The sequence below is a fragment of the Castor canadensis genome, chromosome 4, assembly GCF_047511655.1.
Source record: "Castor canadensis chromosome 4, mCasCan1.hap1v2, whole genome shotgun sequence".
Taxonomy (NCBI): domain Eukaryota; kingdom Metazoa; phylum Chordata; class Mammalia; order Rodentia; family Castoridae; genus Castor; species Castor canadensis.
In genome coordinates, this window is record NC_133389.1 from 166025161 (window position 1) to 166052994 (window position 27834).

The 27834-nt window shown below is 53.6% G+C and overlaps 1 protein-coding gene and 1 non-coding gene across 11 annotated transcripts in view; one reads left to right on the plus strand and one right to left on the minus strand.

The window, feature by feature from the left end:
• Positions 1-27834, minus strand: part of Tns1 (tensin 1) — a 212877-nt gene that overhangs the window by 106124 nt on the left and 78919 nt on the right. For 8 of the 10 annotated variants that reach the window (XM_074071696.1, XM_074071695.1, XM_074071683.1 and 5 more), the window contains one exon: positions 2012-2053. In XM_074071696.1, the coding sequence (XP_073927797.1) occupies positions 2012-2053 (42 nt within the window). Of the gene's footprint in view, positions 1-2011; positions 2054-13307; positions 13948-24186; positions 24423-27834 lie in introns of those variants that run through there. The other 2 variants (XM_074071692.1, XM_074071689.1) reach the window with 2 other exon arrangements.
• Positions 5002-5131, plus strand: LOC141422960 (small nucleolar RNA SNORA51). The gene has a single exon (XR_012447649.1). It is a non-coding gene; the product is annotated as a small nucleolar RNA SNORA51 (small nucleolar RNA).

A 27834-nucleotide genomic window follows, 5' to 3' on the forward strand; every position in this document is an offset into this window, starting at 1 on the left:
TACAAAGTGGACTGATTTGCTCATTTTAGTCTTTTGACACGCTTACTAGTGCCCATTCTAAAGAAGGGAAAGTGAGGATCAGAGAGATTAGACAGTGTGTTCAAGATAACCCAACTGAACATAGGGGGAGCAGGGATGCAGAGAAAGGGAGTGGGACCTGCTGGCTGTTTACTGCTGGGGAGGCAAGTCCCGCCTGACTCAGTGGAGCAAACTTTGGGAGCACAGTCACAACCAGCTGGCCCTGCCATTCCACCACCAGCTGACTTGTCCAAACTCCTAGAGGAGCAGAGGAGCAGAGCTCCCTGTGCAGGTGGGACACATCAAAACCTCCCCACCTCCAACAGAGGGGTGGGCAAGAGCCTTTCTGTTTCTAACTGCAATCCTTCAGCTGGAATGCCAACCTATTCCCTTTTGTCCTGACCTGTGACCTTGCCTTCTATAAACAAAGCTCACAGACTCCAACAGTCAGATATGTGGCCTCTGCCTGGTGGTCCCTAAACCCTGGACCCTCCACTTCTCTGATCAGCCAAGGACATTCCATTCTCAGCCACAAGGTGCAAGTTCAGCCAGAATGACAAAAGATACATGCTCCCGTGGTGTCCGTCTGTGATCCCAGAGAGATTTCTCTCTGGCCATTCCAAGCCAAGCTACTCTAACCTCCCCCCACACCGTGCAGCACCCAGTCCCTTACCCCACTGTTGCCACATGACTCTTGGCTAGGCTTTGTGCAACTAACACTCCACAGCTGAGGCCCGAGGAGTCTGACCCCAGTGAGCAGGGGAGGAGGGACCTCTGCAGAGAAGGTAAACACTGGCTGGGCCTGGCCAGGGTGCAGAGCACTGGGACACAGCCCTGAGCACACCTGTTAGCTGAGGGCCAAGCACATCTGTGCTCTTGATTTCACTCCATTACTATCCCGAATGGACAGAGAGGGCAGAGAACAATCTCAGCACTAAGGTGGCCTTGGCGCACCTGGTCAGGCCTTTTCTTGTACAGAGAGGGAACCCAAGGCCCAGAAAGGAAGAGGAGAGACCAACCTATGGTCACACGGCAAATGGGTGTTAGAGAAGAGGGAGATAAGGTGGCCTGACTGTGCATCCCATGTATGGGTTGAGCAAGTGATCACACTGGTGCATAGGACACCAACAACTGTCTGGTGACACTCTTGCCCCTACCCTCAGACTCCACCCAACATCAGCACCATCTCAGGCACCCCTCACCAGCCCACTGAGCTGTGCCCTCCTGGCGTCCCTCTGTGAAACCCCTCTACCACCATGCATACACACTCATGAATGCTCACAGATTCCTCCCCCAGAGGCTCCCAGAGGCCCCCAAAGGTTTGCCTGCCTCCAACAGTGAGAGGAAAGGGGGACCTGTGCAGGGTAAGGGGAGGAATGGGAGGCAGGAAGCACTGCCAAGGCTCCCCATCAGCCAGATGGGATCAGTCTGGAGCCTAGCCTTCTCCACAGCCCACACTTCACAGGGGTCCTGCCCCTGTCCGGGATGTTCTGGAAGACTGATGTCATGGGAGAGAAGGGGAGGATGGCAAAAGCAGAAAAGCAGAGTCAAGCCAAGGAGGCTGGGGTGGAACAGAAGGTCACCTGGATGTGGGAAATGGCCAGGTGATTGGATGCTGGATCACACCATCCATCTCCTGCGTCCATCTGAAAGGCACTTAACCCAGGACTAGGCGGGTGGAAGGAGTCGCACAGCATGCCCTGGTCCTCTAAGCCCTGCCTGGGATAACAGGCACCTGGCCAGGCTGCGAGACACACGAGATGGCCTTTTATGGGTTTTTAGTCTCCAGACTTAAAGAACAGGCCTTGCCTCTTCATCCAAAGGCATATCATGACTCACTTCCTCCCCATCCACTTCAGCCCAGGGATGGCGACCCTTCTCCACCCTCCTACCTGCCCAACACCCAGACCACCAACCCCCTTAGGTCCAAAGCGAGCTGCTGCTGTGGGGCTGCAGGAGGGGCCAGCAGGGGAAGGCAGGGGCTGTCACTCACCACCAGTTCATGGCTAGATGGAGGAACACAGGGGGCAGCCACCTGTGGAAGAGCAGAGAAAGGGCAGTTAGCATCTCTCCTGGACAGACACAGCCTCCCAAGCCCAAGCCTGGCCCAGCCTGCCTCCATGCAAGACAGCCTTCCCTGGAGGCCCACACTGAGCCCTCCCACAGTGCAGACTCTTCTGAAGGCCACCAACAGGGCAATGCTTGAGCAATAACAGCACGGAGGGGAGAAGATATGGACAAGAGGTGAAATGTACATCAGAGCTTAAATACTGCCAAAAATATAAGATGCTGAAAGACTCAAGGTCAACATGCCAGCATTTATGTATGTATGTATGTATGTATGTATGTAGAAAAAGGATCTAATTATGTAGCCCTCAGACAGGCCTTGAACTCTCAATCTTCCTACCTCAGCTTCCCAAATGCTGGGATTACAGACTTGCACCACAAGGCCTGACTAACACACCAGCATTTTAGTAACATGGGTTATGGCAGTAAGAATAAGGATTTACTTCTCTTTGTTCTACTTTCTGATTTTTCTATAATATGGTAAAATGGGTTTTAAATGATTGAAAATGTTAAAAAAAAAAAAAAAAGCAATTATCTGGATCAATTTCATCCTCCTCATTTTCCTCTGGTCCACAAAGAACCAGGCAACTTGGGCCTCCGGGGGGTGGAAAGGGGTGAGGAAGGAGGAGGGAGAGCTGGATGGCTCATGCCACACCAAAAATTATCAGGGGCATTTGTCAGAAACTCGGTGTGCTTTTTTTTCTAGCCAGATCGCGTTTTTCTTGGACCTCAGTGCTCAATCTTGGCTCCAATTCCCAAACATTAGGCCAGGGGCCTGCAGAGAGACAGAGGGGAACTGCTCCCTCGGGCATGAGGGTATCAGCACAGCCTGGGGTGGCCAAAGAGAGGTCAACTTCCTCTGCAGATAGTGGACAACCCACACCACACACGATGTCTAACCCTGACTGAATGTGCAGTAAGAGAAAAGCTTACCCATGTGGACTCGTTGAGTCCTCACACCCCATCAAAGTAGACATTGAACCGTATCCCAGTGGTGGTGTGTGAGGCACAGAGAATTAAACAAGCTGCCCAGCATCACACAGCTTGTTAGAGGCTGGAGTTTGAACCCAGACGGTCTGACTCCAAAGACAAAAGAATCTTGAAAGGACCTTGTCTCTTGTGCTCCATGTACAGGAGAATGGGGAAACACAAGGAGTTGCTGCTAGAAGTCAGGGATCCCAACATGTAAGCACTGAGCTATGAATGATTATTTTAGAAGAGGTGTCTGTGGGGACAGGGCCCAGGGATGGGATGGAAGGAGACAGGGAAGGAAGAGAAGGTCCCTAGAACTAATTGTGGCTCCTGCCTGCCTGCCTGCCCACAAAATAAGGGGACACTGTTGTTTGTGTCAGGCTCAGCCCTAAACCACTCTGTGGAGGCCATGAGGCTTCAAATTGTGGGCCAGGCCACCAGGTTGCCTCCCCAGACTCATTCTATCACCACAAGATAGCCTGGCTGTCTTGGACTGGGAACCAGGCTGCTGGGACCTGTGTGGAAGATGGAGAGGCAGGAACACACGCTACCTAGGCCTCCCAGAGCCCACAAGGCCCCGCTGCTGCACGTGGTGGGCTTCCAGAGCAAAGGCACCGCCGAAGAATCTGGACCTGAGTGGGAATGGTCACCCCTGGCAAGGGCCAGCTGCCCCCACAGGCCGCCCCACCCTCCACCCCCAGCTGCATTCTGGCCTGGGGCTGGCAGCCCACTGACTGTTGTGTGTTTCAGTGTTTCTTGTCTCACTCATTCTCTTTTTTTCTAAAGCAGAGAAATGTTTCCTTAAAAGGTTCTCTCTCCTTCCCTCCGGCACCCTGGCCCCTGGCCACCTCTCAGGAGCCCGAAATGTGCCAGAGAGCACCAGGGCCCTGCACTCGTGGCCTGTGTCTGATGGCCCCACGTGCCTGGCATTGGAGTGACTGCTCCCCCATTTGCCCCTGGGGACCCAGCCTAGGAAGCTCCTTCTGCAGAGGGGCAGTCCGGGGGTACCTGCAGGGGCTCTTGGGGCCAGGCCTACATTCTGTTCACCTCCAGAGCTGACAGGCCTGATTCCCCTGTCATGACTCAAAGGGCCTTTGGACTCGGACCTGAGAGGGCCGTCTGGTCCACATTCCTGCTCTAGAATTCAGAAGAACAATACCATGGCACAGACTCCTGTCACACATGCTCTGCAGAGAAATGACTGTGCTCTTCAGTTAACTGAATTCATTTCACACTCACGACAATCCTGAACAGTCCCATTTGGCAGACAAGGACACTGAGGCAAAGGGAGAGTGATAAGTTGACCAACAAAGGGCAGGACACAAATCCAGCTATCTGCTCCAGAGACATGCTCTTGCCACCATGCCCCTGAAGACACACATGCCAAGGATGAGGACAACAGTCACAGGCTGCTTACGAGGGTGCAGTGTGCATACCCAGCCCTGAGCTCAGACTCACTAGGGCCAAGTTCCTCACACCCAGTACCCTGCCCTGTGCTGAGTTCCTCCCTTACTCAGCACCCAGCCCTGAGCTCAGAATCACCAAGGCTGAGTTCCTCACTTACTCAGCACCCAGTACTGTGCTGAGCTCCTCACTTACTCAGCACCCAGCACTGTCCTGAACTCCTCACTACTCAGCACCCAGCACTGTCCTAAGCTCCTCACTTACTCAGCACCAGCATGTGCCAAGTTCCTCACTACTCAACACTCAGACTCACTTGATACCATCCTTTCCATTTCACAGATGGAGAAACTGAGCACCAAAAGGCTCACAGTCAGAGCCCCACCACAGTGGAACAGTCTGACTCCAGGATGCAGCTGGGAGGTGAGGGTGTCCACAGGCCCAGAGCAGGATCCATGCCTGCACCTCTAGCATCTTATCTTCACAGGTCCCTGGGCACAAAGCAGACACCCCCAGGGAGGTGCCAGGAGGAGGAGGTCTAAAAGCCTCCTGGTGCTCCCCACAGGCTGTGTTCTTACACTGACTGCATAGAGAGAAGAGGTGACACACACATACCCACAGACACCCCACCCAGGCCCTGAGCCTGGTCCGTATTGTGAAGGGGGAGACAGCATGTAGTAGATCCATGAAGGCGGAGAGCTCCCTGCATGATATGGCCTGTCTTCATCTCCACATTCCCTTCCTGTCCCTACTGTCTAGGACCCAAAGTCACATACCAACCGTGGACTTTCCTCTTAGTCCTTTAAACACCTGGCTCTATTCGTCCTCAGGGCCTTTGCATCCGCTGGTCCCTCTGCTGGAATGCTCTCACTCCAGCCGTCTGCATGACGGTCCTTCGGTCCTTCTTCATCTGTCTTCAGCTTAAATGCCATCACCCCGGGGGCCCTCCCTTTCCTTAAGTATCACACACGCCTTCTCTCTCCTGCATCCCATCTCTTCCTTCACAAACCTAACTGCAATTTATAAGTACATGTGTGCTTCACTGTCTATGAACTCTTTCCCTCTGCAAGCAGAGTGTCACAAGGGCAGGAGGCACCTCTTATCATCACACACACCCCTACCCAGAGCCAGCACACAGCAGGTGCACAGTGTACAACTGGTGAAAGAATGAAAGTGACTCAAGGCCTGAGGAAGGGAGTGCCTGCAGCCACTTGTGGTAAAAACAACACTCCATTTCTTGAATAACCGCTATGTGCCAGGCACATGGGCTAATCCTGTGCTATGCTGACTTCTCTGAGACTCTCCAGGCTCATTGCAGACCGGCCATGTTGCTCCCATCTCACAGCTGAAGAAACTGAGGCTCCAAGAGGGCATGACGCAGGTCCATTACTGGGAAGAGGGGAAATCCAGCTCTGTGGCTTTCCTGTACTGTTCTTTGCAGAGCAAGAAAAACCCAGACACCTGCCCAGCACTGCCCATGTCACCTCACTGCCCAAAAGTGGCAAGACCTGTGTCCCAGCTGGGGGACTCTCTTGACTCCAGTGTCCCAAGTAAGACCCAAGGACTCAGTCTTGGTCACATAAAAACTCCCTGGCCTGGCCCTGAGAGGACTCCCCACGCCCATGACCCCTAGCCCATGGGACCAGACAGGACAGCTTTGTCCCCCCCCGACCCCCGCAAACCAGTACCTCATCAGTCCACAGGCCCCACATTTCATCCAAGCCTCAGTGGAAGAGCTGTCTTGGACTTTTCCCTCCTTTTCTAGTCGCATTTGTTTATTGTGACAAAATGTATATCATATAAAGTTACCGTTTTAACCATTTCTAAGTGGTATTAGTTCCTTTCACAATGGTATACAACCACAGCCACTATCCATTTCCAGAACGTTCTCATCATCCCAAGCACCACACCCCTTAAACAATTATTCCCCATTTCCCTCCCACAGCCCTAATAACCTCTGCTCTACTCCGTCTACCTCCCTAGGTACCTCACGGTGATGTTATGATATGTGTTTTTAGGTTTTCATTCATAGTTCCTAGCTCAAAACTCCCTTTGCAAGACAGACTACCAAAGCAACAGCGACTCTCTCTCAAAGACACTCATCTTCCCACAGCTCACGGTCCTGGAGTTGGCTGTAAGAAATTCTCCAACCTGTATTATCCCACAGCAGGTCGTAAGACTTTCCTGGTTCCAGAGGGTCCTGCCCCACACCCCAGAGGAAGGCAGGCTGCCCAGAGACACCAAGAAGAACCTGAAGAGATGGCTGCATTTCCCCACCAAGCTTATTAGCAATCATGCCTGTGCAATGAAGTCTCATGAAACCCCCCCAAGGACAGATTCGGAGAACTTCCAGACAGTCGGTCACGTGGAGGGACCTGAACGATGGCATATCTGGAGAGGGTCATACCTCACCCTGTGTGTTTCTTATCTTCATCCTCCATAATAAACCAGTAAGCGTGTTTCCCCGAGTTCTGTGAGCCACTAGACAAATTAATGGAATCCAATCCACTTACAGCCGGTTGGGCAGAAGCACAGCCTGTGGCTTGTGGCTGCCATCTGAGGGGACAGAGCCCCCGGCCTACGAGACCTGACACTGTCTCCAGGCAGATAGCATCAGAGCTGACCTGGGAAGGAGGCCGCCGAGCGGTGCTGGCTGCTGTGGAATTGCTTCCCCTTACCCATGAGATCCTAGAAGTCACCTGGGCAAACAGGACATTTGGTTGCTCCCCGACTAACATTATCATACAGAGGAGTCACACAGTGCTTGTCTTTTTGTGTGTTTGGTTGATTTCATTTCATGTTATGGACTGAATTGTGTCCCCCCAAATCATCTGTTAAAGTCCTAACCCCCGGCACATCAGAATGCAATTGTCTTTGGAGACAGGGTCTTGACTCCTCCTGGCTCCCACAACTCCAGGCGCCCACCTCAATGACACCAAAGGGACATGAAAGGGAAAGACACTGGGATTTACAGAGAACCTGTGTGTCATGGAGCTGGTGCTTTAAGTATATTACTTAAGCTTCCAGACAAGTTTTTGAAACTGCTCAGAGAAGTTAAGCAGCTTGCCCAAAGACAAACAGCTGGTAGCTAAAGTCAGGTGGCAGAAGCCCTGGTGGCTGCTAGGGTTGCTGCCTACAGCTCTGTTCTAAACCCTCACGCTCTCATCCCTCACTCCTCATACCCCCCTCCACAGGGGCTCAGACAGCCCCTCCACAAACCTGCCAGCTCCGAGAAGACACAGCTATCCCAGACCCAGGAATGTTGCCTGGGCCTGCCTGACCCATACACCTCCCTTTCCCACCTGCGCCGGTCCCCATGGCTGGATGGGGCATGCATAAAGGCAGAGGCGCAGAGCTAAAGGGCTGAGAGAGAACGTGAGCATTCTGGGCAGGCTCCCTGAGCAGGGGCCCATGAGCCAGACATGGAGAGGGCACTGTTTTCATTCTCTTGCTGCATGTCACCCACTCCCCTGTGAGTCCCCCTCACAGGAAGGGAGCACAGGGGTCATTTCCACCAAGAAGTCAGTTCTGACTCCCAGCTTGATGCTCCCTCAGGAAATGGGTACGGTTTTAAAAAGGGGGAAGGGTATTTGGGGTAGAAATAAAACATGAACAAGTCATGGAAGTGGGAATGAGTGCCATGTCAAAAGAACCACTAGATGTCTCCTTTGGCTGGGACACAGGAAAGGTTAAGGGAAGGAAGAGGGGCACTGAAGGCAGGATAGAAGGGAAGAAAACTGACCACATTCATTTTCCAGGTTTGACCATGGGCAACTGTGAATGTCCAGCAAAGAAATAAAGACTGTTGGCTGCTGGCACTAGGGAGCCACTGAAGGCACTTGAGTAGGAGAGGGACCAGGTTGAAGCTGTGCACTAAGTGGAGAGTTCCTGAAGTAAAGGTCAGGGAGGTAAATGATAGGAAGCTGAAAGCAAGCACAGGATGTACAGTAACAAAACTAATAGCAATAAGGGGAAGGATAAAGGGAGAGAAGAGGAACCCTGAAGCCCAAAGACAAGGGGCTATTTTGCACCCTGAAACCTAGAGGCCCTCACCTCCACACCAAGAAGACACGTATTAACCTAGATCCTCTATCCCAGCCTCTTTTTCCACCCAAAGTGTGGGAGAGCACCTCTCACCACCCTCAGAGGATCTACCACACCCATTGTTCCACCTGCCCTGCCCTAGGAACCTGTGGCCAGGAAGCATCCAGCTTCAATCCTGGTCACTGAGGTGATACCAGAGGAGTCAACACTAATCCAGACTATGACCTCAGGAAGGTCCAGACTCTATATCCATGACTGAGGAAGCAGCCAGAAGACCCCTCATCTGTGGACAGCTCTCATCTGCATTTAGTCCAGCAGCTCAGTGGCCCCAACATGAGTCTGCTCTATCAAGAAGGTCCCCCCAGTCCTGGGAGCCAGGCAAGGGCAGGCTTTGAGGCCCAGCCCAAGGGCTCAGCTGTGGTCCTGAAAGCCAGGTAAGAGGAGGCATCCTTCTGGACCTCAGGGTGCTCAACAGCTGAGGGGCTCAAAAGTGCCAAGACTGTAGGGGTGGCATGAAGACAAGACCAGGACTACTTTTAGGACCCCAGCAGAGCTCAGAGATATTGGGCTCCCAGGCTGAGCCTGGGACCTGGACAGGAGGGGATCCTGGAAGGAGGTGGCCTTGCTGGGAGACTCCACTGGGAGTCTGCCCTGTCCAGGGCTTGCTCCAGCCTCTCAAGGCTCCCTGCTGCAGGCTGTTTCCTTCCCTTATATAGAGTTCTGCTAGAACCAGGACGGGAAGCGCATTGAGTTCCGGGAGGAAAGAAGGGGCCTATTTCCAGGGACGCTTTGAGCCAGGAGGCCATGTCCCAGCCTTGAACGCCTCCACCCCAGCCAGCAGGCCAGTGATGACATGGATGGGGCCTGCCCTTTCTGTAACCCAGCACAGGCTGGGACTGGGAACCTGTGGTAGACAGGACATGGGGGATCCCAGAGCACCAACTGAGGACACTGCCCCCCCAGGATGCTCAAATCCTCCTGGAGTACATTCCCTGTGGACCACCAACCAACCTGCCTCCAAAGCCCCAGCAGCCTCTGCTTCTCCCCAGCTCCTTCTCTGGCTCAGGAGCCTCCTCTCAGCCCCACTCCCTGGCTGCCTGGAGCCATGGCTACCTCTAGGACCAGCAAGGCTCTGAGATGGGCTCTATGGTGCAGAAGTTCCTCTCCAGGCAGGGAGGCACCTCACTGGCCTCTCCTCGCACCCACATGGAACAGCTCCCAAGCCTGACACGAGGGCCATCCAGCAAGTACCCCAACTAGATGAGAAAGGGGACAGCAGAGTGTGTCCAGCCCTACAGGACCCTGTGGAATGTGGCGTTCAGGGCAGCCCTTGGTCAGGTCCTAGAACAGCACAGGGGCAAGTGGTTGGAACTAGCAAACCAAGCTTGTCAGTCCCCTTTGGGGATAGTCTGGAAGATGGCACGTGATGACACCCAGACCGCTCCACTCTGGAGGCTCTGCTGCTGGTCACTGAGCAGCTCTGAAGGTGGCCTCCTGGGGAAGCCACGCTGAAACTCAAGGAGCTAACAGGGGTCACACTCACCCATAGTCAAAATCAGTGAAGCTGGGAGAGGAGACAAGTTACATGTTAGGCAGGACTTGTGAGCAGACACTGGTGAGCAGAAGACGCAAGATCTGAAATCTGTGCGCCTACTGTACACTCAAGAAAGCTAGCCTGGGGGCATGAGAGGGTGGCAGTGGCCAGGAGATGCAGGAGGGACAGGTGGGGCCACAGCCAGAAGGCAGGCCTGGGCCCAGGGCTTGACACTGAGATGCATCCAGCTTCAGGGGCCTGCCCACACTTGCCCACCTCTTAGATCTCCAACTGGCATTAATACCTGCCAGGCCACTCAAAGAACCTTGAGTCCACTTTTCCATCACTCCTACCAATGCCTGGACAATTCCTCTTCCTAAACATATCTCAAGCCACCACCACAGTGCCTACAATCAGAGACAATGGCAACAGCCCCCTCCCACAGGTCTCCCCACCCTCAGTCTGTGTTTCTCATCCTTTCTCCACTTGGCAGCAGATAGAGAAAGAGTGATTTCTAAAATGCACACCCGGCCATGTCACTCCTCTGCTTGAAGGCCTCGCCCAGCTCCTGCTCCATGGGACAAAGTCCAAATGCCCTAATATGGCTGTCACGGCCCTTCAGGACCTGGCTGGATCTCCTCCCTGGTCCATTTCCCACCTCTCCTCCTCAAAGCACTCAGTCTTCTTTCAGGTCTGCTCTCGTTTTATACTGTACACTCCAGGGTAGAGGTTATTGGCCCATTTTACAGATGAGGAAATGAGGCACCAAGAAGTCACATCCTCAACCTAAGGTCACTCAACAAGTAAAGAATGGAAATGGATCCAGAGTTCCGCTCTGGCAGAGCACAAGGCCTTGGGACTGCCAGGACCACAAGACCAATGGGGCCATGGAGCTTTTCCTGGAGGGTGTAGCCTCTGTGGTGGGTAGGACAGGGGAGCACAGAAAGGAGAGCAGTTGGCGAGGCCCAGGGCACACATGGAAAACAGAGCTAAGGAGCCACTCGTGACCTGCAGGGCCAGCCTGAGGCAATGTTCAGAGCCCCTGAGTGGCCTGAGACCTCCAGAGTCAATGAGAGTACATGGGTGAGAGGAGAAGCTGGAGTCCAGGACTCCAGCCTGGAAGAGGTGACTGCACTGGAATGAGATGAGGCTCTGAGCAAGGACAGAAGACAGAGGTGATGAGGATTCTCTAAGCAGACAAAAGAAGATGGTGGCATGCTGGGCAGTTGGGCATGATCAAGAGACCAGCGGGTGACTCAGGGGAGCCAGGCCTATGTTCAGAGTGGAGGGGGTGAGTGGGCAGTTTGGAATGTGGCCTTCAAGCTGCCTCTGAGACTACAGAGCAGGAAAAACCCCACCCCTTCTCTGGCCAGGCCATTTGCTCCAAAGCAGGGGCTATGTGACATGGTCCAAGGCACGGAGAGCAGCTTCTAGGAAGTTCCTAGAAGAAGGTGGTCAGGGAAGAGCTGCGGTCTATGGCCAAGATTTGTGGGAACCAGAGCCAGAGGAGGTGACAGGGAAACAGGACCATGTGGTCACTCAGCTGCACTAACTGAGCCCCTCAGTGCCCTGCTCCCAACAGAGAAGTCAGAGATGAAGGAGAACGGCCTCTGCCCAAGATGGAAACTTGTTGGCCCAGGGAGAAGACAAGCAATGTAAACAGAAGTATAAAACTGCCAGGCGCTGCCATAACGGAGTTACAAAGAGGCTGTTCTTCCGCTAGAATTGGAGTTCATCTGTTTTTCCCTGAAATGACACCCACAGGGAGGCTGCCTATTCCACCCCCTTCCTCCCCAGTGAGGATTTCTGTCCCTAGATGAGAACTTTAAGGGGCCAAAGTCTTTGACCCCAAGCTGTGCTAGAACAGTAAGGCAGGAAGGTTGCATGGGAAAAAAATCTAAGAGCAATGGGAAAACCCACAGAGCCAAAGGTCTCAGGAACTACGGAGGATCGCGCCAGCAACCCTGGGACAAGTTAGAGCTGGGGAAAGGAGCTGGTGGCAGGGTGGAGGGGAGCCAAGTCAGGCCCAGAAAAGAATTCTGGGCTGGAGCTACACACAGACCCACACAGGCCCACACAGGCCCAGACGGGGCCTTCTTAAACCAGGCCACTTGACAGCTAGGACAACAGCTTGCAGACTTCTCTCCCTCCTACACCTGCAGGCTCCTTAAAAACTGCAAGTGTTCTCACCTCTGTTTCCTAACTCCAAAGATGCCGTTGATCCTATGGGCACCACCAACAGGTTGACAGCTTCTGAGAGAGAGTCAATCAACAGTGTACTCTCCAATTTCAGCAACATTAAAATGTAAAAAAGAAACGTCTCAGGTGAGGAAATGTCTTAAGTTTTTGTTGATTCCTTAGGCTCCCTAAACTTAGGGGGCTGACACTCAGGAAGTCCTTTCCAATGTCTGCCTAAGTTCTCTCTCTAAGAATTTACAGTTTGCCAAAAGGACCAGAGTGAAAAGCAACCCCGACCACTAATTAATCAGGGGAAAATTTCATATCCCTAACGACTACCTATGGCTTCATGTTCTCTGAACTCTACAGGGTCATTTTGTCACATCACCTGTTTCCAGGCAGTTTAGCACCAAACTGAAATCTGGTGTAAGGCAGCAGGTCAGTTCTGTAAGACCTCTGTGTGCAGATCCACGTTCCCAAATTACTGAACACACCAAGAGGCCGTGAGTTTCCCACTAATGGGCAAGAGACTGGTTGTACTGGAAGCCAGACCTGGACTCAGAAACCAGCTCTGCCACAAACTGGCTATAGGGACCTTAAAACCTCCCTCAGTCTTGGTTTTCTCATCTGCAAGATGGGAGTAAGGAGACTCACTTTGCAGAGAGGCTAGAGTATTTAATAAGAGACGACTGAGATCAGGGCTGGGGGTGTAGCTCAGTGACACAGTGCTGGCCTGGCATGTGTGAGACCCTGGGTTTGGTCCTCAGCACCGCAAAAAATAATGAAATAAAATAGCTGACTGAGACCAAACAGGCAAAAATATGTGTAGAAGACAGACATGCTGCTATAGCCAGGAGATAGTCATTGCACCTCTGCACTTCTGCAGTGAACTGTGCCAGGTCTACTGGGTGCCAGGACCAGTTCTAGGCATTACATGCACCTCATTTCCTTCCACCCTCACCTCGACCCTGCAGGTCAGTTCCAGTCTCACCATTTCACAGAAGAGAAGCTAAGAAGAACAGAAGGCAAGGAGGGAGGGGATTTTTAAGATCCCATCTACCTTGAGTCAAAGGGAGTTTAGAATACTACATACGGTGCCAGCGATTCCCATCAAAAAGCAGCCACCTTTTCTTCTGTGCTTTTGGCTCTTTATGGCGTAAGCTTCAGTTATCTGAAAACTCGCTCATGTAGAAAACTCCTGGCCCACAGATGGCAGTGGCAGGAGTTAGTGTAATTGTTCCGCATGATTAGCACACGTCAAAGGCTGGTGTTCTGGAACTCCATCTGCTCTGAGGGACGAGGCAGCACCCGGAGCCCCAGGAAGCAGGAGGTCCTGAGGCCAGGGCAGCCCAGATCCATGTTGCTCCTTTAAGTCCATCTGAAGCCCCTCTCACTCCCAATTAGCCAGCAGCTGAGACTTGAAGCAAGGCCAGCACCAAAGGCCAGAGGAGGCCTGGTTGTCACCAGCATTGTTTGGCTCCATCTGACGCATATCCACCCCACCCCACCCCCTGCTATGTTTCCTTGTTCCTGGGAGGACCTCAGGGATGCACGCATCTGAAGCCAGGTCTGGAGAGTAGGCGGGGAAGGAAGCGGCAGTGGAAGAGCTGGCTGTCTCTGGCTCAGAAAGCACAGGCAGATTCGAAATGGGCAGTAGAGAATCAGATAGAGGTGCTGTGACCCAGACACATGGCAGCCACAACACCCTGAGGCACACACGCCCCACCACTCTGCCAGATGCAAAGTCACTCCAGCCCCACCCCCAGCAGAGCAGCCCAGATGGGAAGACACCAGCCCCACCAGCACCCCCACTGCAGGAGAAGCCTGCATGGCCCTGAGCACAGCTGACTTCAGGAAGCCAGAGGGGGAAAGGAACAGATGCACACGCGAGGGGGCAGGGCGTGGAGCAGAAGCCAGCAGGGGCTGGGCACAAGAGCATCCCCTGAACCCCTGAAGCACACCCAGATTGCTGGATTCCTTTCAAAGTGCCCACCAAAGCAGGGCCTCCACTGCAGCCTGGGCCTCCACTGCAGCCTGGACCTCCACTGCAGCCTGGGCCTCCACTGCAGCCTGGGCCTCCGCTGCAGCCTGGGCCTCCACTGCAGCCTGATCCTCCACTGCAGCCTGGGCAAGCAGCAAATTCCCCCTGGAACTTGCAGGCCCATACTGAGTCCTGCCAGTCCTGGAAGCACAGGTGAAGAGGGATAAGGCACTGGGGCGGGGGTGGGAGGTGAGCCAAGAAAGAGGCGTCAGAAACCAGGGTCAGGTGCAGAAACACCACGGAGCTGATGGGGGGAAACAGCCTGTAATTGACAGGATAGAAGCATGGAAAGCAGCAATTTTCGGGATGGAGAGGTAAGGAGGGGTGCCACAGGGCTTAGGGCTTCCAGGACAAGCACAGTATTTGAACACATTCAAGTACGTACATCTTAGACATTTTATCCCACTTAATCCTTCCAACACTAGGTACAAGCAATGCCCCCTTTTCCACGTGAAGCCACCCAAACTCAGCTAGGAGAAGTGAGTGGACCAAGGTCACACAGCTAGCAGTGATTGAACAAAACTCAAACTCAGGACAACCAGCCTGTGAATTTTATATCCTTTGAGGCAAGGCAAGTCGTCACCTGGATGCTTAGAAGATAAGACAGAGCACTGTGTGATGGCACAGATGGTGGGAGGGGCTAATGAGAGGGACGCAGAAAGGAAAAGGGGCCAAAGGCCCCAACAGACCAGGACCCCCACCTTCTAAGGACAACAGGAACCAAGGAATTTAGGCTGCCATGATTCAGTGGCTGGGCCTCTGAGGAGCATTTCCGGAGCCCCAGACGGCTCTACGCAGTGGAAGAGCCACCTGGCCCCCAGAGAGACCAAGCCATTACTCACAATTGTTACTCACTTTGTCTCTGCACGCCCCCCCACCCCCCCAACCCCCCCACCCCCCCCCACCCCCGTGCATCACTTCCTCCACTCCGTTCCCTGAGGGTGACCAACAAGGAGCCAGGAGGCCTGCTCAGTCCCTCCCTCGCTCACTTGGCTAGGACAGCTCCTGTCTACATCCTCGCCTGAGTCACTGAGATAAATGAGGTTCTGGGCCCCCCGCCCTTGACAGCTGTTGCCCTCTCTACTTTGTTCCAAGAAACAACTGTCTGTAGGAACCATCACTGGATAAAGGAAGTCCCAATCCCATAGCTGGAAGGGAGCTTGCTGCCTTCTCAGCCGGCATTCCAGCAAATGTCTGAAGACCCTCAGAGCCCCCACTTCCACACTGGACAGCTCTTTGAAAAGCCCCAAGAGCAGAAGCCTTTGTCCAGAAAGATCCATGGGCTTGCAAAATTTCGGCACTGCTGGAAATTAAGAACTCTCCTAACTCCAGCCTCTCATTCCACAAATGAGAACACTGCAGCCCAGAAAGGGTAATTTATTTGCTCAAAGTTGCACAGAGAAGAAGGGGGACCATGTGATACCCCTGCCTCCTCCTGCCTCAAGTGGGAGCAGACTCCCCAAATCGGCCCTCTCTCCTACTGCAGAGTGGCTCTTGCTCCTCACACTAGGGTTGGGAGTTCTGAGGAGGACAAGAAGAAGGAGCTGTGGCCAGACAGCCATTACTGGGAAGAAAAGCTTCCTAACAGGGTAGGGGCTCAGGCTCCCAGGAGCAGACACAGGAGACAGGAAGATGGACCACAGGATCTCGGAAGGCCTTGGAGCTAACAGACCAGACCCTTTGGCACAAAATGAGGATTGGAATTCCTGGGGTCCCAGCTGGGGACTTGCAAGAGTCCTGGTCTCCTCCTGCTCACCTCTCCTCCCTCGCCCCCCATCCTCACCCAGGCTCCCCCTGCTCTCCCAGAGCTCCAGTCTGGAATCCAGGCCTGGCCGCGCCTCTGCTCCCACACTCAGTTCAGCCAGTGTTGCTCAGAGGGCCACAGCAGAACAGGCACATGTGCGGTGGCGGGGGCCACTGGAGTTCCTTCTAAGCGTCAGGATGAGGCTCATCCATCTCTTGACTCTACCATTCCCCTGCAGGCAACTGTACTCATCCCTGTTCTCTCCCCCTGCACCACAACAGTAATGACAATAAAGCAGTAACAGTAGCCAAAGATTACACAGATAGCCACTGGGGGGGGACACATGGCTGAATGGGGACCAACTCTCATTTCCCATGCTTACAAATGACTAAAGGGGAGTACTGGCCAGTTGAGTAAACTTTCTACAGTCACACAGCCTGCCAGAGGTGGGGTGAGGATTCAAACCCAGAGAGTAAGACTGTGATCTTTATCCCCACCCCCACTTCCCAATACTGAAGATTGAACTTAGGGCCTTGAGATTGCTAGGCAAGTGCTCTACCACTTGAGGCACACCCCCAATCTTTGTCCTTTTAGCATGTTTTTTCAGATAGAGTCTCATGCTTTTGCCCTGACCTGCCTCCAACCAAGATCCTTCTACCTCCACCTCCCGAATAATTAAGATTATAGACTTACACTACCATACCTGACTTGGTCTTTGAGATGGAGTCTTACTAACTTTTATACAGGCTGGCCGCAGACCACAATCCTCTGTCTCCATTTCCCAAGTAGCTGAAATTACAGGCATGCATCAACACAGCCAAGAGTCTTTGATCTTGACACTGCCACACTGCCTCATGGTAAGCCCTTGCTGGACAAAGTGAGAGCCCCTGAAATTTCCACTCCCTCATCAACAGACAGTCACCAAGCACCTGTGACATGCTGGCACCTGGCCTGAGAGACACTCAACATTCCTTCTGGCTCTAGACAGGCAGCCCCTGCCCCCACACTCACCGAGGTCACTAATAGGCCAAGCACCTCTCACTGCCTACAAGCAATAGGCTCTCCACCCTGACTAGGGGATTGTCCTGTGGATTCATTCATTCAACCAGAAGTGTGCCTACTTGCGCCAGGCCAGATGGTAAAAGAGGTCCTGAAGACAAGCCTTTTGGTGCCTTAGAAATAGAAGCTGCCTGCAGTCTACCCTCACTCCTGCCTGCTGCTTTGAATAGGAAGCTTTGTCTAGGAGGGCTCTCAGCTGAAAAGGCTCCTGGGAAGGGGGTCTCAGAGCCTGTGTAGCCTCGGATCCAAAAGGGGAGGATGCACACAGGGAAGGAAGCCCAAGAGTATGCAGCAGCCTGAAGAGGACTTCACAGCCCTGGAGCTGAGGAATCCGACCCCGAACTTAGGGACCCAGGTCCTGGCTGGTGGCCTGTCCCCAGGCCTCCCCTGCTCAGCCTCCTTCCTAAGTCACCGTCCCATCATTTCTTCTATGTTAAATCCCCCTGCTGCTCCCCCCCTTTACTCTCCCACCCGAGGTCCCCCAGCAACACTTTCAGGCTCTTCCCAAAGCCACCCTTTGTGTCACATTTACTGTGTCAGGCACCGCGCTGAGCACTTTGCAAACTGTATCTCGTTCCAACTCCCCTGGAGCACACAAAGTTGGACAACTATCCCACTTAACAGATAAAGATACTAAGGTTCAATGTCACACAGGTAGTAAGCAGCAGAGCTGGAAGACAAACCCAAACTTAAAGGCTCTAACCCAAGCCATAGTCATCATTTTATCCATCCTCACATGTCTCCTGCACCTGAAGAAGTTATCTTGGTTCCTCCCCCCGCCCCACACCCTCCACAAAACTCCTTCTCAGCCTTCAAATCCCATCTAAAATGGCACTTCCCTGAAGTCTTCTCCACTCCACCAGCTCAAGCAAACTGCTTCTGCTTCCCACTTGACATTCCCAATGCATTTTGCAGAACCACTGTCTCCCACTAGACCATGTCTCCCTGGCCTTTCCAGCCCCATACCTGGCACCTTGCCTGGCATAGGACAGATGCCCTAAAAGGCTGTTAACACAAATAGTCATAAGGCCCTGCGGATCCAGCTGGATTCCTACCACCCCCAGCCTCCACAGCGGGTGCCTGGGCACTGCCTCTGAATCAAAGAGTCCACCCCAGGACTGCCCATCTACGCCATCCACATTCACAGACAGGCATCCAGGGCTCCAGGCTCAGTCCAGCACCCCAGCTCAGCCCCTCTTCCTGGCCCAGCCCCTCTCTGCTCAACCAGCTCTGCCATTTCTGGGAGTCTCAGCCGGTGATTAGGGCTCTAATCAGCAGGACTTCCTGCCAGGGACTGCCAGAGGTGGGGGCGGGGCGGGAGGGAAGCAAGGTCAATCCAAGGTGAAGTTCCACAGCCTGGGACCAGGGGAGGCCCCGGAGGCAGATGGACTCAGAGTCTCCCAGCCCTGCCTCATTCCAGCCCTCTAGTTGACAGATGAGGGTACTGAGGCCCAAAGAGAGAAGGGACTCAGCCAAGCAACAGAGCCAGGTGAGACCGAGACCTGCTGCTGGAGGGGCACTGTTCTACTGCCCTGGGCCGGGACTGTGGGGACCCCAGGATTAAGACCCTTTCTTACAGTTCCCTTGAAGCCCTGGTCACATCCTCTGCCCAGCACCAAGACTAGGACTAAACCCATAGACTGCTCCCTAAAAGGGTGGTATGGACCAGCTGATTGCCCAGGGCTGCTGGAGGTCAAGGGTCAAAGGTGAGACCCACCTCTAGACAAGCAGTGGACTAGAAATGGGGCAGAGGTGAGCAGGGACTGAGGGGGGAAGCAAGACAGGGCCCTTCCAGCTGTCATCCTCATCAACCTTGGCCCATTCTTCCTCCACCAGAGAACTTAACGCCTTTTGCAGCTGCAACTGGGCGGGCCAGGGGTCCGGAAACAGAGCTCACCCGCCACCCAGAGCAACCCAGCCTCCCTGGGTGGAGAGCACAACCTGGCAGGCCTGGAGGGCTGACCCCTGCTAATGAGGAATGTAAAGGGCTCCGGAAAACCAACCCAGAGCTCAGAGAGAGCAGATGCCTGGGATGGAGAGGGAGCGTGGCCAGGAGCCCTACCCACCTGGCTTCTGGCTTCAAAGCGTTCGGCTACTAGGGCAGCAGAAAGGGCTAGATGTGCTTCTCCCCAGCCCCGACCACTGAGGGACTGAACTAAACTGCAGCCAGAGGAACTCAGGTCAGATTTCATGGAGACCAGCAGGGCAACTTACAGCAGTTACTTAGGAATGCTACTTCAAACTGTGGATGCCGCCCCTGTGGATATAGCCCAAGGTCAAGGGTAGCAGACTGATCCTTAGCAGGCTAGAGGAAGGGACCCCAGAAACAGAGCTCAGGCTGGTTTATATTAATGTGTCTTGTTTACAGTGATGGCAACTTTCTCAGAGTCCTCCATAAACACAGATCCCTGCCGGATCCCTAGGGAGATTAGGCCTCCCAGAGGCCCCCTCCGCTCTGGATTGCCCCATGAGACAGAGCGGGGGAAGGAAGACTCTGTTCTGGACTCTGATGCTCGGACCCCATAAGGAAAAACCATGCATCCTCTCCTCCACTCTCCAGCCCCATCATCTCCCCACTGGAAGGAGGAAACATGCAGGATGAGAGAGAAAAGGTCAACCAAGAGGTAGGTTCCACCACCAACAGTAGTAATAGTTACTAACATTGACTGAGAACCTACTACGTGCTGTCAAAGTGCTTCAGATAAACGAATATGTTTGACCTTCGGCACCGTGTCACGAAGCAGATACTGTTAGCCCACTTCACAGAGAGGAACCTGAGACTCACGGAGGTTGGGACCACACAGCTTGTCAAGAGCTGGCCCCAGGAGGCTGGCTCCCAACTTGTACTCTCTGCCTTCCTGTCCACAGCCCTGTTTCCAAACTCACCAATCCTCCGCAAGCCCCATCCCAAACCCTCCATCCTGTGCCCTCGGTGAGTAGAGCAGCACTCTGCCAGGCACAGCCAGGGTTACAACAGAGCAAAAGGCACTGCCCACCTCAGGGAGCCACACTCTAGCTGGAGGCCAGGGACACACAGGGGAAACGTGCAAGGACAGAGATATTCTCTGCTGGGAAGGGCCTGTGAAGGTCCCTAGGGGAACCAGAGCCAGGACTGGTTTGCTCCCAGTGGAAGAGGGCAGAGATTCCACTCAGGCATTCTTGAAACCCTCATCTCCATCACCTTCTGGGATCCCGCCCTTCTGGGCCGGTCCCCCTGCCTCCCCACCCAGTCCTGAGCTCCACCAGGCTTACAGCCCTAAAAAGGCAGGGATCCCAGAGCCCAGAGGAGGCAGTGCCAGGGACTGGCTCAAACCCACCTTCCACCTCACCCCACCCAGCTCCAACTCTGCCAAGATAAGCCACCCTCCCTGAGGGGTCAAGCTTGTCCCTGTGGGGGACAAGCAGAAAGATGGCCAAGGTCACCAACCTGGAGAGAGGTGCCCCCAGTACCTAGCTTTCCTGGTGGTCTCCAGCCTCCCCCAGCCTTCCCCTCAGAGGCAGGAAAGTACCTCAGGAGATTTGAAAGAAGGGAAGAGTGTGACCTTGCATAATGGACAGCAGCACCCAGGGAGGTGGGCACAGCTGCAAGGCTGGCAACCCTGCCACCCCCACCACTCTTGTTCCAGCTGGCTTGTGCCCACACCTCTGCATGCTTAATAGCTCTAGAAGCTAAAAACCAACCAGCCAGGGAGCCATCGAGCCCGAGGTCACAGCAGCAGAAAGGGGAACAATGCTGGGGACAAAGTAGAGCCAGTTTCTCCCCAGTCTCTAAAAACTCCCCCACGATCACACTGATTTGCTTTCTTCAAGCCTAGGTATGTACCGGGAGACTTTTCTGCCTGTCTTCTCTGTCTTCCACCCCCAAACACAGCTCTCAAATGGACCTCAGTTTCCCTTTCTGAGGTGAAAGAGACTCTTGACCCAGAAATAAGGTGACAAGCAGCTATAGCAAGTCCCACCCAGCCCTCACTTTCCTCCCCAGCCCCGTTCCCCTAAGCTCTGGGTCCCTTTCCACCTCAGGGAAGAGAGTCCTAATTAAAACAGTCTCACCTTGCCCCCAGCAGGAGACAGGAATGAAAGTTAGAATTAGGAAGAACTTCCTCTTCAAATGAAGCCAGGAGTGTAAGGTACTGCCCGGATTGGAGGCAGGGAATTGACTGTGGTGACCTCAGAACCTGCTTCTTCACGCTCCCTGCTCAGGGGTAAAAGAGTCCCAGGGTACCAGCAGAGAAGGGGTTGTGAGGAGAGGCAGGCTAGGATAGGAAGGATGGAGCCCAGGAAGGGTCCCAAGCCCACCTGGGAAGCCCACCTGGACACTCATGGGAAGCCCCAGCCTCCCTACAGGTACTTGTGTCCACCCCACCCCCATATTCTCTCCTCTCATTGCCCATCACAGGGAAAACAGGTTTGGAGAAGCCAGTGGAGAGGTGACCTGCCCCTCCTGAGAGGCCCTTGAGATCAACTCCCTTGGCTTGCCCACTCCCCCCGCCCCAAACACTATTACACAAGCTACCTTCAGCTGCCCTGCCAACCATGTAGTATTCACAAAGAAGGAAACTGAGGCTCAGGAGAGCCGTGCCTGGGTTCTCCAGCCTCCCAAGGCCTGACTCGACTCCTCCGGGCAGGGGCTCAAGATCCTCAGCATCGAAGCACATACACACACACCCCTGACACTGGGTGGTAGGGGCTGGGGGTGAGGTCTATGGCACTTGTTGTCTCCTCCACTCCACGCTGTCATGCATATGGCTCCAGCCCTGGAGGAGTTAGTACAGGGCAAGGCACACAGTGGCCAAGAGGAAGCACCTCGAAACAGTGCAGGAAACAGCTGGGGCAGATCTGGTGGGCAATTATTAAGGATGGGTGCCAGGGAGGGGCACCATGCAAGGGCAGAGAGCCAGACTCTCTGTTCTCCAAATGCTGCTGGGTAGGTCAATCCTGCAAGTCCATTTGTGCCCACACCCAGGCCAGAGGCTACAGCTTCCAATCCTCCATTCCAGTGTCAGAGAATTCCCTGACTCTAAGAATCCCAGGACCTCAGCATCCCTAGAGACCTTAAAGGTCAGCCCTGTAACCGCATCTCTGCTTAGGAATCCTTCCACACTGTGTCCAGTCTGTCTTCACTGCGCCCAGGACAGGACCTGCCTCACAAGGGAGCTGGCTCTCCTGCTGACCCACAGAGCCATTGGAAGTTCTTTATTAAACTGAGCCTTACTGCCACCTCTGTTCCACCCCTCCTTCCTCCAACCAGACAAAACTCCACTCTGTCCCCTTGCTTTCTGAAGGCTCCCAAACTCCAAAGCCTGGGCCACCATCCATCAGTGCTGAGAAGACTCCCAGCCCACCTCTTCTCTGGTCTCCTAAGCACCCGTGCCTGTTCCCCATCACCACCCTTCCCAACACACACCTGGCCACCTGGTTCTCTAGAAGAAGCTCTGCAATGGGGCTTTGAGGGAAGTTTGAAGTATGAAGTATGAGAAGAGGGAATGGGGAAAGGGTTCAAGGCCAGGGGTTGGGAAGCTGAGGTTCCTAGTTGCTTTGTCTCTCAACCAAGAGTACTCAGTTCCAGATCAAAGTCTGGGCTCCCAGTTCTGGTGGCTCTGGGGGACTGGCTGAGACACTTCCCCCGGTCCCTGCTGCAACCTGCTCCTCTGGGCTCCCTGTCCTCCCTCCACAGACAGCAGAGTCCAGGACAGCTCCATGCTGGGATCTCCAATGTTGAGCCCATTTGGGTCTGTCATACCAACTCTAATTCCAGAGTTGTCGTGGCAAAGGGTCCCTCGGCTGCAGCAAGCTTGGAGGTCCTCAGAAAGTGCTGGGGTTGGGGAGACAGGAGGAGGGCAGGAGTGACTTAAGGCCAAGTCTGAGCCACAATGGTCCCCACCCCACCCCCAGGCGGCTTCAGGAAGGGGAAACAGTGGTCCCCCCACACCCTCCTCTTCCACCTCTGCTCTGCCACCCAGAAGGGCAGCAGGGCTTCCAGGAGAGAAGCCTCTGTCTGCAAGACTGGAACCCTGGTTTCCAGTCCCCCTCCCATCCTCACCCCAGTCTAGTCCAGCTCCTCCCCAGCCAATACTCATCCTGCTCCCTAACCCTGTCCCATCCCCCCACCACCACCACCACTGGGAGTAGAGCCTAGGAGCCCAGCAGGCTTCTCTTGCACCCCTCCCTCCCAGTTTCCTCTTCTAGAACAGAGGACAGGCTAAAAACATCTGGGTAGGCAGTCCTGGCCCTGGTCCTGAAAAGGGGGGGGGGGGGTGCTAAGGTTTGATCTGTGTGGCTACTCCAGCTAAGACGGGGGTGGTAGGCAGAGGATCAGAGTCAGAGGAGGCGAGGAGGGTTGGGGGGTAGAAGAATGGGGGAGGCAGATGCCTGTGTCTGTTCATTAACCACCTGGATTAGCCATTTCTGCCCAGAGGGGTGAGGAAGGAGTGAGCCTGTTTGCTGGGGGAGGGCAGTAGGGGGCACTCATGCCAGGCTGTACCCATGGGCAAAGGACACCAGCGTAAGGGAAAGAGCTTTTAACTCTAATTCTTGCTGCCACCAGCCCCTCACCAGCAGCCCTGGTCAGCCCCCTGGGAGCACAGAGAGCCCCAAAGAAGAGAAAGGTACAGCTCCAGCAGATGGCAGGGAAACAAATGAAGAGGAGTAGGGATCCACACCCCTCTTGCCAATCTTGATCCTGCCTGGCTCTTAGATGCGGATGGGCAGACACAGAGCAAAAGAGACCCCCCAACCTTCTGCCTCCCTTGGTCAGCTGTCCCTCCCCACTTCCTGGCTGGCCTCAGACACTGACACCAACAACTTCCTCAGCAAAACACAAATCCTCTTGACTGGTCACACTCTCCAGCACAGCACAGGCAGGGATAGCCGCACCCCAGACATCCCTGCCAGAGCTTGGGAACATCTGACAGCAGCGGGGACTGACAGGTTGGCCTTGCCACCAGGCCAGCCTAGCCCAGACACATGTAACAAGGCAGAGCGGTGGTCTTGACCCTTGACCGCATCCAGGCAGACATGACCATGACCGCAGCACTCTGGCTGGCTCCATCCCCTACACAACACACAGACACACACACACACACACACACACACACACACAAAACTCACTCTCCCCTCTCTCTCTCTCACCTTTCCAGCACAGGAGCCACTGGGTGGGGTAAGGGTCTGGGCCAAGTGGCGGGTGGGCAGTGGCGAGGCAGCAGTGGCGACTGGCAGGAAGCTGGTTGCGGAGATGAAGGCGGTGAGTGAGCTTGGTGTCCAAGCAGGAGCGGGCAGTGGGAGCCGAGCTGGTCCCAAGGCCACTGCTGGGAGCAACTGAGCAAGCGGAGGGCGCTGCTGCCCGGCTCAATCCCGGGCCAGCAGGCGGGTGCGGCGTGCACCGCCCCCTTCCCGGAGTCAGCGGCAGTCGGCCCCCCGCCGCTGCCGCCACCGCCTCCTTTAACCCCTGCGGTGCTCGCTCGTGGCGGCTGCACACTCGCACCCGGCTCTGGCCCGGCGCTGCACGGCTGGGTGCGCACACCTTGGGCGGGAAGTGGGCCTCCGGCAGCCATTAGCTCGGCAGCTTCCTGGGGACCTGAGGGGATGGAACGGAGGGCTTAGGGGACCCGGGTGGGGTCAGGAAGTCAGGACACCCAGAGGGCTAGGACCCAGCAGTAGAGAAATGGCCCAAGGGCTGCCCGGGCTGGCTTGGTGAGATAATAATATCATAGCAGCCCCCAACTTGGGGGAGCCATTCTGCTTTATGGACTTTCCAGTGCACTCTGTGACCTATGCCAGGACTCTCCCTTCTGAATCTGTTTTCTTCTTTAGTTTGTCAAATGTGAGTGAAGGATCCCTGCTTTTTTTCCTGGAATGACTTAGGACATTGTGTCTGTATATTCTAAAGTCATTTGAACTAAGCTGTAATAATGAAATGCATGCTTCCATTCTCCTTGAAATGAATCAAAAAATAAAATAGATTGATGGAAATGTGGTTAAGCAAATGCCATCAATCCCCCACCCCCAATTATCTGATATCCCTGGGGATTGATTTCAGGATCCCTGTGGATACCAAAAGCCATCGATGCCCAAGCTCTGTACATAAAACAGGATAGTATTTGCATGTAATCTAAGCATATTCTCCTGTAATACTTTAAATCACATCTAGGATACTTACATCTAACACAGTGTAAGTACTATGTAAATAGTTGCTTGCTGTATTAGTTAAGGAAAAGGAGTCTGTATGTGTAGTCACAAGGTTGGTTGGTCTTTTTCCAAATATTTTCAATGAGCAGTTGGTTGACTCCAGGGATGCAGAACCCACAGGTACAGAGGGCCTACTGTATACCAAAGTGCTTGTGGGATCTACAAAGTTTACCATATAACCAGTTCAACTTTCTACACATGTTAAAAAGTTTTATAAGTGAAAATATGGAAGGAAAGTTATTTGAAAAGTTTGGAGCATCACAGAAATAATAAAAAGTGAAGGCTCAGGCTGTATGTGGTGCTGCATGCCTATAATCCCAGCTACTTAGGAAGCAGAGGTAAGATCATGGTTGGAGTCCAGTCCAGGCAAAAGTTAGTTAGACCCTATCTCAAAAACAAGCCAGGTATGGTGGTTCACTGAAGAAGTGGAGGTAGGAGGATCGGGATTGTGGTCCAGTCCAAGGCTGACCCAGTCTAAAGAGGGAGACCCTATCTGAAAAAACAAACTAAAGGCAAAAGAGCTGGGGGCATGGCTCAAGTAGTAGCAAGCTTGAGGCCCAGAGTTTAATCCCCATTATTGTGGGGGGTGCAGTGCAGATAGGATTCTCTTGAAAGGAAGGGGAAAAGCCATTTGTTACATCCCATGCCAGGCACTTAAAGAACACTCTCTCACTTTATCTTCCAGTCACCCTTGTCATTGCAGCTGAAGAAGGTGACCTGAGAGGTGTGAGGTGACTTGTTGACTTGTGAAGAACTTGGACCCAACAGGTCCTCAAGAGCCAAGCTCCCCCACTGAGCCTTCGAAGGATCGAAAGGCTCTTGTCTTCCCAATCTGGGCCAAGCACCTACATCTCTTAAGCGTCAGTTTCCTCTGCTGTGCATCAAGTTCAGATCCAAAGGTCTTATCTGGTTCTAACACTGACTGATTTTGTTAATTCAGTCGATCCCTTCACCAGGCTTCAGTTTTTTCCAAGAGTAATGACAAAGGAGCCCAGAGGAAGGACATGGTTTTTGGAGAGCCTGAAGGCAGAGCCTCAAGGACATGAGATGGTCAGCACTTTGTTGGGCTGCCCTGCCCCCAACAGTGACAATAAAACCCCATGGGGATGGACAGCAAGGAGCACGTTCTCAGGGACTTACTTGGGGAGGGCAAAGAAAGGTATCATGCCCCTCCCCCCACACACACCACCCTCTCCCTCCAGAGCAAGACTCCCTCCCAAATAGAAAGAGTTTAAGTTACAAGCACCCCCAAGTTCCAGCATCTCAGAATCCACAAGCTTAACAGTAGCTTCAATAAAAGCCTTAGTCTTACAGAGTGTGGATACTGTCCAGCGATGACAAAGACAAGGAAAATGATGGGCTTATGGTACAACATGCTGGGTCCTCCCCAACCCCAACTAAAGAGCAAAAGTGACTCCCAATAGCCCTAGCCTGCCTAACCCCTAACCCCATCACCACAGACTAAAGGCCCCTGCAGAGCTTGGTCAGCCCCAGTGGGTGAGGGAATTAGAGGACTTTCTGTCAATTTCAGCTCTCCAGCTCTAGAGGTAGATGGGGGAGTAAGTTGTAAAACTGGAAACTCCCCTCCATCAGGTAGGTACCCAGAACCTCAAAATGAGGCATCCCACGTTATCCATATTAACATGAAATAGGCCCTGCTCCTCACTACCTCCTGTACAAAGCCCCATCTATCTAGTAGGGCAGTCCAGAAGCTCTGTGGGGCAGTCCCAACCGCTCTCCCTCCACCCCTTCACTCTGATTTCCACAACCTTCTCATGCAGCCATTCCCTCTTCTCCCTATCACCATTCAGGGCTCAATTGGAAATCTGCATCCTTCATCCATCCTTCTCTAGCTATAACCAGCACAGCTCACCCCCTAACACCCTCACTCTCAGCGTTTGCTCAGTTACCAATACCACTGCCTGCATTTCTGTGCCTCCCATTTCTTGAGCAATGAAAGATCAGTTCACGCTTTTCCATCCCCTTTCCTACTTTATCCATTGCCTAGAACAAGGTTGACATATAGTAAATGCAGAATGAATGAATGAATGAATCTGTCTTCAGCTAACAAGTGTCCTCTGATCCCTAATAGATGCCAGGTGTGGTCCTCTACTTCCTTGGTTCTGTATCTCTACCTCTCACTGCTGAGAGATGGCTAGATGGATGGTTGGTTAATATTTGAATAAAAGAACATTTAAAATGCTAAATATTGCACAAGGCTGGACCAAGATAACTGTAGGCAAACTTTTGTCTTTGAAGCTACATGACCACAGGCAGAAATACTGACTGTGAGGACACAGGAACCATCACACTGATCTCAGACATCCCAGACACATTTCCACCTTCCACAGGGGTTGGGTGAGATTCAGGGGGCTTTAGGGGACGCCCTCCTCCAGCTGCCCTCCTGATTCTTTGCAGGATGTACTCTTCATCTCCTCTTTCCAGCTTGCCTGCTCTGGCTCCTGGGCAGAATCTTGACCTCCGACCTGCAAGAAAGTCTTTACAAACCACAGCAGAGGAAGTCAAGGAGGCAGAGGGTTTCAGAGAAAAAGAGTGGCTTTTTTGCTCATTTCCAAGAACTATCCCACAGCC